The sequence below is a fragment of the Triticum urartu genome, chromosome 2A (genome assembly GCF_056163025.1).
Source record: "Triticum urartu cultivar PI428250 chromosome 2A, HENAU_Tu73, whole genome shotgun sequence".
Lineage (NCBI taxonomy): Eukaryota > Viridiplantae > Streptophyta > Magnoliopsida > Poales > Poaceae > Triticum > Triticum urartu.
This window is the reverse complement of record NC_141874.1, coordinates 624,398,143-624,408,363: the sequence shown is the minus strand read 5'-3', so window position 1 is coordinate 624,408,363 and position 10,221 is coordinate 624,398,143. Positions and strand designations below refer to the sequence as shown.

Here is a 10,221-nt window from a genome sequence, read left to right as displayed (position 1 = left end):
ATTTCTAATCCGTTGTCTACTCTTTGCTTCGTAATATTAGGACATTAGCATGCCATGTTGCCTAAGAAGCATTTGTCGGGTGCTGAAAAAAGAAAAAGAAAGAAAGAAATACATCTGAAAATTCAACCACTGAAGGGTTCTTTGACAAAGTATTTTACATCTTCAAGTATTGTTGATGTCAGTGAAGAACATAGGCAAGGAACTAATCCCGAGCATGAAAATTCAGATGTTAAGGTCAATGAAGATTGTGAAAGTATACAGAGGAGCAAATAAATTTGTTTCCTATTTGAGATAATCATGTCATGTTTTTTTTTTGCATTGTCCAACAACTATTGTACTTAAATTTCAAACTAAAGATGTTTGGTTGAAAGTTAATTTTAGTATTATGCAAATAAAGTTATATATATGTATCACGCAAGCATATACATATATATATGGTCTTAGGACTTAGAGGGCCCATGTCGTCGAGTTCGCCTAGGGCCTCCCAAAATGCAGGGCCGGCCCTGTTCCTACAGGAAGCAGGGCACGCTGCCCGTCCCCTGCAAGCCCATCCAACCCCTCGGCACCCAAAGCCCAAGAACTAACCATCTTGCCTATTGACTGAACATCCAAACTGAACACCCAGCAGTGCGTGAACCATCTCACTTCCCGATACTTATATCTTGCATAATCATACAAGAACTACTACCACCGTCTCAAAATAGGAAACATTTTTGTAGGCTACTATAGCAGTACTTCAAATTGGATGAACTACGACAAATCAATAAAATTGGACGATCTAAAGCAAAAGCATGGTATATACTGGTACTACTAGCTGCTGATAAATTTCCTTTTTCGTCCAGCAAAACAAAGGCATACTGATACAGTAGTACAGCAAAACAAAGGCATGGTATAGTACTAGCACAGTAGTAATCGATAATACAGTGTCATCTTCAAGTATCAGGAGCACAGCCGACACTCCAAACCTCGGAAATTCGGCACTCACGCTGGCAGTAGTATGTTCAAGAGCATTTTGGCTACAGTCTGGACATCCAAACTGAACAGCAATTCCAAAGCAGGGCAAACCTCCACTCAACACAAGAATTGCAGAGTCGTGCGAGCCAAAATAGAAAATTTATGGGCCGTTGGCTTACAACACAGCATGGTTTGGCCAATGAGCTTGTACAGCATGCCGTCACTCTGCTGCCAATTTTGTAGGCGTGAGCGTTTAGAAATAGTAGATCATGGTCTTAGCTCGTCTCCAAAAAGAACTTGGCTCTCAAGAGTGAAGATTCTTCAACGCAGTCTAAGATTGCTGAAGGAAGCAGTGAGATCTTCGGCGATCCCTTTATCCTTTCGGCGATGCGGATCAGAACCGGAAGCGACACCGCCTTGTTGACGACTCCCAGCATCAGATGGACCACATTTCAAAGAAGGCTGTCGTTGACGTTTCCGCCCCTTTCGAGTTCGAGATGGTGCCTGAGCCTGAATGGACACCAGAATTATGAGTTACACAAGGCAACAGCTTCAAAGTCCATAATTATTTCATGAACTTCGTTGATAGGACTTTGTCACAGCGATAAGTAAACTAGCATGTGATCCATAACAAATGTTGCACGCAATACATTGAGTTACTTCTACCAAGTTATTGACTGTACCGATAGTAGCACAGTTACATAGTTGGTCTAATAATTAAGGCATTTAATCACAGCTTGTGTTCTCTTGTTGCTGCATTTTCAAGTTTGAGCAATATGAAGATGGATTCCTAACTAGTGAAATACTACCTCTGTAAACAAATGTAATACGTTTTAAGTCATTAAAATTTGTTTACAGAGGGAGTAGCTTAGTTCTGAAAAATTGACCTAGTATATGATTCCATAGCACTAAAATAGATAATCCCATACCCATACCTAAAAAAATAGGGCCATTAGCACAAGATAAGTCTACAACAAGTTCCAGGTAATCTATTTAGCAACACATGTTTCTGTTTAAAACAAATAAATACTAGCACATTCATGAATGCTTCACTTGGCAAATTGAACATGAGAAATGATGAAAACTAATTCTAGATAACTCGTAGGTAGTAGAGGAAAGGGACCAGCGAGTCAATGCCCGAACAGTGTTATCTATAACTTGTAAAGGTGTAACACTTTTGTCTTTAACTGAACTGAGCTCACTCTCATGCTTAGCAATCACACGAGAAATAGCCCCATCACTTTTTGCATTGAAGAAACACTGCCGTTCCTTGGCATTGCGCACTAGATCTGCCCAGATAGAACCACTCCTGGATGGGGTTGCAGCATTTCCCAAAATCCAAAGGCAATGTCTGTATTCAAAGTGGAATAAGTAACGCACTGAGAAGATAGACAAAACCGATCACAAAAGGAACGTGACATCGCAACATAAGATACCTTGCTCTTGTCAAAGCTACGTTTGTACGTTGTCGGTCTGAAACAAACCCTACCACCCCATCAGAGTTGGACCTGACAGTTGATAAAATGATTATGTCTTCCTCGCCACCTTGGAAGCCATCAACAGAACTAATTTTTACTGACAAGGGGCCAAACTTCATTTTCCTCAGTTTTTCTTGAATTGCTAGAACTTGAGCAGAGTATGGGCATATGACACCAACTGTGACCTTCTTCATAGTCTTAGAACAAGCTGCACGGTGAAATATGTATAGTAAGCATGTGCCCTGATATCCATGCTATAAAGAACAAAGCAAAAGGAAATCACCCTGACTATATGTTGTTTCAACACTCTATTGGGCGTCACACTATCATTATTTATGTTTCCAATTTTTCTGGAATGAACAAAAGGACATGCTTTAAAGTTCCAGAAACAGAAACATTGTTACTGGTGTGTGCTAAACAATATATGCAACCTTCCTAAATAGAACATAACAACCTAATATCATACCATGAAACTAATTGGACTTGTTAATTAAAAATCTATGTTTAATGATCATATTTCCATAATAAACATGCTCAATCATCAATTTAAGTCCAGCTGAAAACTACAAATAAATGGTTCAGAAATAAATCCAATACTCTTGTAACAACGTAAGGTAGAAAAAATAGATAAATTTCACACGTAATAAAACAGCATGATGACAGAACACATGCCTCTTCGGAGATTTTGCAAGATTTCCTGGATAATGGTAACTTCAACCACGTTCTTCCTGCTATGATCAAGTTCATCGACATCCTCCCAACTATCTTCAATATTGAAGAAAGAGTAAGTACCAAACATAGAACCTGGAAGATACTTCTTTTGGTGTTCTTTTTGCATGACACTAGGAGCATCCAAGAGTTGCCCGCCATAGAAGCTGCTGTTTGGAAAAATGCTAATGGATGGATGCATTCTGTATTGCATGTTAAGCAGATGCTTTTCATGCCCCAGTGAACTCAACCTCGCAAAGAGACTTCTCCCAAATAATGCATCCTTGCAAACCTACAGGGATCACAACTTGAGATGACATGACACAAAATTAACAAAACAAATGAGGAATCTTATGCTTGACAGATTAGTAGACACGAGACAAGAATATAAGATCAAGAACTAACCTTACTAACAACTGTTGCTGGTAGTTGACACTCATCACCAATGAGGATAGCATGCTTCAATGCAGGCAAACGCAAAGGGATCAATGTTTCACATTCTTTCAACTGAGCAGCCTCATCGACAACAAGCAACTCTAGTTTTTTATTGCTTGTTACTTTGGAAGAGCTAGAAACAGTGCAGAAAATTATGCTGGCACTTTCCATACAGAATTCTCGGATGGTGCGTTTGGAGGATGTTATAGGAAGTTTCAAGCAACTTAATAGCATCTTTAGCAGCTCAAGGCATTTAATTCTGGTTTTGCCGATGGTTATCACTGTCTTGGGAAGAATGCCCATGCTGGATTTCCTTGGAACATCTTTATACAAGAAAACTTCCTTTATCTCAACCCCGGTAGTTTTCCTCTGGAGTGTATTGAAATCTTCAAGCAGTTCGAGAAGTGAAATGATGTTATTGTAATTCACCTCCAAAATACAAGATTTTGGGACATGGAATAGTAGCTGTTTGAAACATCTTCGTAGCTCAGGATAAATAACATCAAGTTTTTTCCTGGTGTAATGCAAAAAGGAAGGTTTATTCTCCTCCTTTTGTTCTTCAGAATATCGAAGGTACTGGGAGTAACCATTCTCAAGAAAATCGTACATGGAAGACAGACAATGTCTCCATCCAGTCAATGGTGCAAAGCAAACAAGAAGCTTCCTTACACGATCATGTAAGTAAATCTCTTTCAGATCATCTTCAACACACATGCGATGTTTATTGCCAAACAACAGAACATCTCCTAAGCAACTTGTATCCAGAGGGTTCTCTTTGCTCAACCTTAAGAAACATGAAGCAACTTGTTTAACAGCAAGGTTTGTCGGTGCACATGTAAGTGTACCATTTTTCTGTTTCCTCATTAACCACAAGAGTACAGTGATTGTTTTAGTCTTTCCTGTGCCAGGAGGTCCCCAGATAAGGCTTAAACTGCTGCTGCTGTTGGAGAGCATTGCTGAAATACAGTTCAGGATGGCATCATTTTGTGAGTTGTTAAGATTCATTGTAGACAATTCACTCCATATTTCCATGCTGTCGACTGAAGCAACACCCTTTGTATTTTTTGGGAGAATATTTGCAACCTGCAAACACCAGAAAAGAGCTAAGCAAATTAATGTTTCTTTAGAGCTGCCCAAAAGCCTCTAGTGATCTGTTCTCATTATGATGTGAACATAGCTGGAGCATTTCCTATGCGATAAACAGAAATTTTACATACATGTATATTCTTTAGTAAGGAAATGTGGGCGATGATTTCAAAATTAACTTCTCTCTTTTTCTCTATTTAGCATTTCATGATCTGATCTGAGGAACAAACTCGCATCATTGTCAATGTCATTGAGAGTATAAGAGCATACATACCAGTGGATAGTGTACCATCTCCTGTATGAGGTTTGGGTTTCTCCTGACTGTTGTGTAGTCAAGGCAGCGCCATATGCGGATGTAGGTCACGATATTCAGCAAATGAGCTGCAAAAAGTGGGCTCCTCTTCCCATCTTCACTGACCTCGTCTGCAGCATCAATTTTTCCTGATGCTGTTACTGCATAGCTGGCTGGAGGTGAGTCGTCATCTTCATCCGCTCCATCAGTAATGAAGGCAATACAGTACGGCCTCCCATTGCAAGTAATATCAGATGTGTTTTCTGGCTTCACATCAGACAGGATAATGATATCACCAACACTTCGGCCATTGCTTTCAGGTTTGTTGCAAGACTTTGTATTCTGAGAATCCTCAAAAGCAATGTTATAAACTGCACTATATTTTGTTTGCTCGATCCATGCTACTTTGACAAAAGACTCGGTGGAGATGGCTTCCAAGCTGGACGACATGTCAGCTCGCAACTCCTCCAACAGTGGAGATGTGTAGGATCCTAAGTAGCTCTTGATATCATTGAATATGGACGGTATCATTTTCAGCTGCAATTTGAAGCCTCATAGTTAGAACTTGATGACAGAAATTCACGGATATAAAAAAACACCAATTAATGCGAAACTGCTGGTATCGAGAATAAAGAAAAAAAAAGACAAGCAGTTAGTTATGGACATTGCATTGCACTTGCACCCATTTGTACAGTAATGATTGTCTTTTTTTGGTCCATGGTGCTAGTGATGGATTGGAATATGAAATTTGGCATGTTTGTGTTACTTCATATTTAATGCATCCATGATTTCTTCTAAATGTAATGTAACACTATTTAATAATGCTCAAATCCTCTTCAGGCAGAGTATATAAATAGTTAAAGACCCAAAATTGGTCAGAAGGTTCTCAAACTTCTTCTATATTTCGCACTTGGCATCAAACCCATTGGGGCCTGTTTGGATTGAGGGTATTTATTGATAAAGTTTAGATATTTAGTCCAAATTTGACTTAAATCACAAAACTTTACCGAGAAATACCATGTTCCGGCCAGCCCCTTGCTAGAATTTGGAGATGAAACATCTCCAAGGTCAGAGCAGCTTAAATTAACTTATCTGGAGGACTATCATCAGAGTAGCCAAAGGGAAAACCACAACACCTCGTACTAGATCGAACCAAAGCCTACGGGAGTAGGTAGATTGAACTAAACCCTACGGGAGTACGGCGCAACCAACACGCGAAGAACAGCCCAAGAAAACCAACGGAGCAGCAGTACAACCCACCTTGTGCTTGAAGAGACCCTCGTCCATGACGTCCTCGAGGCGCCAAGACAGCACCATGTCGACGAGGTGCGGCCACTCCTGGTCGGCGTACCTCCTGGGCCACCATTCGTCGCCGGCTTCCCTCCTCGGCCGACGACCGCGGGCGCCCTTCTTCTTCCTGGTCATTCCGCCAGTGCGCCGCGGCCTCGGGAGTCGGGATCGACCTTGCTTGTCCCGGGCGGCGGCGGCGGCGGAGTGGCGAGGCTGGCGGTAGCCTTTGTGGCGAGACGGAAGAGGAAGGCCCGGGAAAGCCGGGAAGGAGAGAGGGAGGGGGGGTATGTGAAGGAAAACGGAAAAGTGAGGGGAAAGTGAAAATCAAAAATGTAATTGTAGCCCTTCCCTTCCTTGGGAAGCCTCGCTGCTGTACTTGGCCGGTGGCCCATACTCGCGAGTCACGGGTGGCCACCGGCGATGAGCATGTCCATCCACGACTTTGGTCGCCGATTGCGCTCAGTTTTTTCAGGAAAGCATCTTGGTAATTTTATCAACTTCTATATCTCTTTTTGCGAATTTTATTACTACTTCATGTCATCCACTTTAATTTTGTGAATTTCAAAGTTCTCATCTCCCAATGAACCTCTACACAGTTCCTTGGTGTAGATGATTTCATTTTAATCAAAGCATTATCCATGTTAGCCTCATGATGATATTTTCCCCAAGCAGGGGAATTAATTGAAGGGAGATATGGCAAAGCAGAGGACAAAATTATACTGTCGTCATCATCATTTTTGTGTCCGTTCGTATTTTTGAGAAACAAACTAGACACATATTCATTCATGTCCTTTCTAGATTGCGCATAACCCGTCTAGTATGACGACGTTTTCTATAAGATAATTCATTCAATCCAACACTCGAATGTATAGTAGAATGAAGATAACGAGAAAATGAAGGAGACTTGCTGGATTCTGACCAGCCAGCAGCCCCCTCACAGGAGCCGTCATCGGAATCCTCTCCGGCTAGCACCCAAAAGCGGTTGCTAGCCAGATTGGATCCTAATTTGTGCCCCGAGCGAGGCGTGCCGAGTGGTGGTTTGCTGTGCAGGAATCTCCAAGTACGCCTCATCCATGGCCCAAAGCAAGACCTCGAGCAGATGCCTTGCCTTGCCTCCCTAGAACAGATGAGCCTCTTCCTCCTCGTTCACCTCCTCAACCACAGCCATCGCCTCCTAGTTCAGATCGCTTTTGGTCTTCCACCACAAGCAGATCTCATGGAGTCGCACCAGCTTCCATGCATCGCCGCCCGCGAGCATCACTATCTTCTCTTCCCCCGTCGCCATTGTCGTCAGCCGAGTCACTCGAAGTGGGGAAAAGTGGATCTAGTAGAGAGTGTAGGTGGGACTCACTGGCTGTGAATGCGAGGGGGCGCACACCTTGCAGTCGGTGAGGAGTTGATGCGTCTTCAAATCCCCACTCATCATCATGCCCGAGGATCAAGGTGAGCACCGCGCCACTTCTGATCGCGTCATCGAGCCGCGCCAGGTGGGCATGGGAATGCACCGTGTCACATGGTACAAAAACCTCCCTATGTGACAGGCACGCATATTTATTATGTGACCCAGCTCATGAGAATGGCCCCCACCGGTAGACCAGTAGGCTCGCCGGTCGGAGGTCGGGGATGTACCATTTCGTCCCACCGCGAGTCTTGCTGCCTGCCCTGGCCAAGATGAACAAGCACACACATTGACACCTGTAATGGTGCTGGAAACCGCCAGTACCCTCAGTACGGCGGCAAACATGGTCGGAAGTACCTAACCAGGTTCGGGCCCACATGGTGAGGTAATACCCTATGTCCATCTTTGTGTTTTGTATTGATGGGGTGGGGGGCACCTCGTACGAGGGGGTTACAAGATGATGTGATTGTGACCACTGAGAATATGGATCAATGAGTAGATGCGGATGGCTACCCTAGCCTCGACTTATATAGGGGACGAGGGCTAGGGTTTACACGGTGTCTAATCGGCCTCCCGCCGAGGATTGCTTGCCTTGTACTCCAAGATGGCTTCCTTGCCCCGCATTGGACCCTGGTGTACGTACCGTTAATATGCACACAGTTAGCATTGTATAAGGAACACGGTTCAACTTACATATATCAGCCCACACCCTGACAACAGCCATGTATATGCACTCAACCCCTTAAGTCTCTCCTTATCCAAAAAATCATGGTGTTCCTCTTTCGCTCTCCTTCGTCCGCCCTCCCGTTCCGCATTCCTTCATCGGCCCATGTCGTTTGACTCCGCAAAACTACTCGAGTTTCCCCTTGCACGGATCACAGACAAAGAAAAGCGACATACATCGACCCCACAGTTATCGAGACACAATTCCCCTTGATTTGACCCCACCTCGCCTCCTCCCAACCCTCAACTCCCTCTTCCCAATCTGGTGTTGCCGTCTCGCGACTCTACTTGCCGGTGTTGTGGAGCATCCACAAGTGATGGGTTTGCGATGGTGAGTACCATCACTGCATCTTTTGCTCGTCATTGCCATAGCTACAACTCTGAGCCCATGCATTGCACGACACGCTACGATCTGGCAACTAGTGGGCAAACGTGCAGGGGCAAGGTCCTCATCGCTTGGCCCAACACACCCTTCCTCGTGTCCTCCCGTGGTTACTATGCCAACGCACGTATTAGCAGCGTCTCGTGCTTTGCCAATAGCGTCGGGTAGACGAACGTGCAGCTCGACACGGACTGTGATGTCGCATACCACCATCACCACGGTCGCCGCTACCTCTGATTGCATCGTCCTCCCTCTACAGCCAACAGGTTCCTCCTTTCTTGCGTGTGTCCACGCTTCGTTAGACAGAGCTCACTCCAGCCACCTAGAGCACATCATGTTCGATTTCTCGTCATCCCTTGCTTCTCCAATCACACCCGCAACTGCAGACATGATTCATACATGCGCGTTGGTTTCGTAGACTTGGTAATCGAACTAGCTTTTTTCTATTCCTTGCGGCTTCAATTTATATGTGTGTTTTGAAACTAATGATGCTTCAAGTGTGTTTCTGCTGCAGTTTGAACAAAGGCATGGCGGTATTGCTATTTTATAGTAAGCATTCATCTTTCTTTTCTTCTTAGTTGGGAAAGGATTTCGTTGTTAGAATGCAAGTGAGATGGCATCTAAGGTTGTGCACGTTGAATGAGGTGTTACGACCTGTTGAGTCGTGGTATGCGTTGGAGGTTGAAGAACCCGATGAATTTAAGACAAACTTATCTGAAGTGCATAACAAGCGACTACAAGTGGACAAGCTGGTGATTCAACTCAAGAACTTGAGGTTGGCTTTGGGACAAGGAATGGCTACACATTTACTATCTAGCTGCTTTTGACATGGATGGATGACATCGGTCCCAACATTGAGATACGTATTTTCTTCTAAAGATGAAGGCATGTTTATACTATTAATAGGAACCATTGTTGTATGATCGTATGAAAGGAGTTTGACTTGGTTGCAGTAGAAGATGATGTCATCATGGAATTGAATACACTTCATATGATGTCTATGAGAGAAAATACGCGTGTGATTAACAAGTTTTACCCACACTGGCCGAAAAAAGTTGCAAACTTGCAATGAGTGGTGGTGCAAAGCGACAACGGAGGTCTAGGGCGAGGGTGAGGTGGCCTAAGCAGCCAACCGGCCAAGGTTGTGGCGAGCTAGCAAAACCACGACTATAGGGCCTATACTAAAGCGTCCAAGCAACGGATCTGAACTAACCGAGCATGGCCTAGAGTTAATTTTATTTTTTTGAATTTCGCCTAGAGCTAATGACTTGTCTTCACTGACATGACAACGTTTTAATAATGTATCCCATTGCAACGTACAGGTAATTACCTAGCTGGTACATATTCCTCAAGTGAGCCGGAGAAAAAGGTTGCCGTCCATACACAATCGATTCACCACTACGCCGAGGCACGCCCAAAGGACCAAAACAGAACAAATCGCCACCGCTCCACGCCTCCACCGGTGGTGCATTCG

The 10,221-nt window shown here is 43.8% G+C and overlaps 1 protein-coding gene across 6 annotated transcripts; it reads right to left on the bottom strand.

Moving 5' to 3' along the window:
* Positions 1-875: 875 nt before the first annotated feature.
* LOC125539264 (helicase SEN1-like) lies at positions 876-6,569 on the bottom strand. Of its 6 annotated transcripts, none has more exons than XM_048702684.2 (7): positions 6,214-6,569; positions 4,936-5,490; positions 3,546-4,658; positions 3,105-3,432; positions 2,391-2,640; positions 2,078-2,305; positions 876-1,464 (listed from the first exon to the last, which is right to left on the bottom strand). In XM_048702684.2, the coding sequence occupies exons 1-7, from the start codon at positions 6,376-6,378 to the stop codon at positions 1,407-1,409; spliced, it is 2,697 nt and encodes an 898-aa protein (XP_048558641.1). In that variant the 5' UTR covers positions 6,379-6,569; the 3' UTR covers positions 876-1,406. The 6 variants fall into 6 exon arrangements, with proteins under 6 accessions (XP_048558641.1, XP_048558638.1, XP_048558639.1 ...); XM_048702681.2 differs by having other exon boundaries at positions 2,113-2,305; XM_048702682.2 differs by having other exon boundaries at positions 2,143-2,305.
* Between the last annotated feature and the right edge of the window lie 3,652 nt (positions 6,570-10,221).

Excerpts from the sequence above, each read along its gene's own strand:
- LOC125539264 (XM_048702681.2), bottom strand. The coding sequence starts at position 6,378 with ATGACCAGGAAGAAGAAGGGCGCCCGCGGTCGTCGGCCGAGGAGGGAA. Across the intron at positions 4,659-4,935 it reads AGATGGTACACTATCCACTG|GTTGCAAATATTCTCCCAAA; the intron begins GTATGTATGCTC and ends TGGTGTTTGCAG. Across the intron at positions 2,641-3,104 it reads CTTGCAAAATCTCCGAAGAG|CTTGTTCTAAGACTATGAAG; the intron begins GCATGTGTTCTG and ends TTCACCGTGCAG.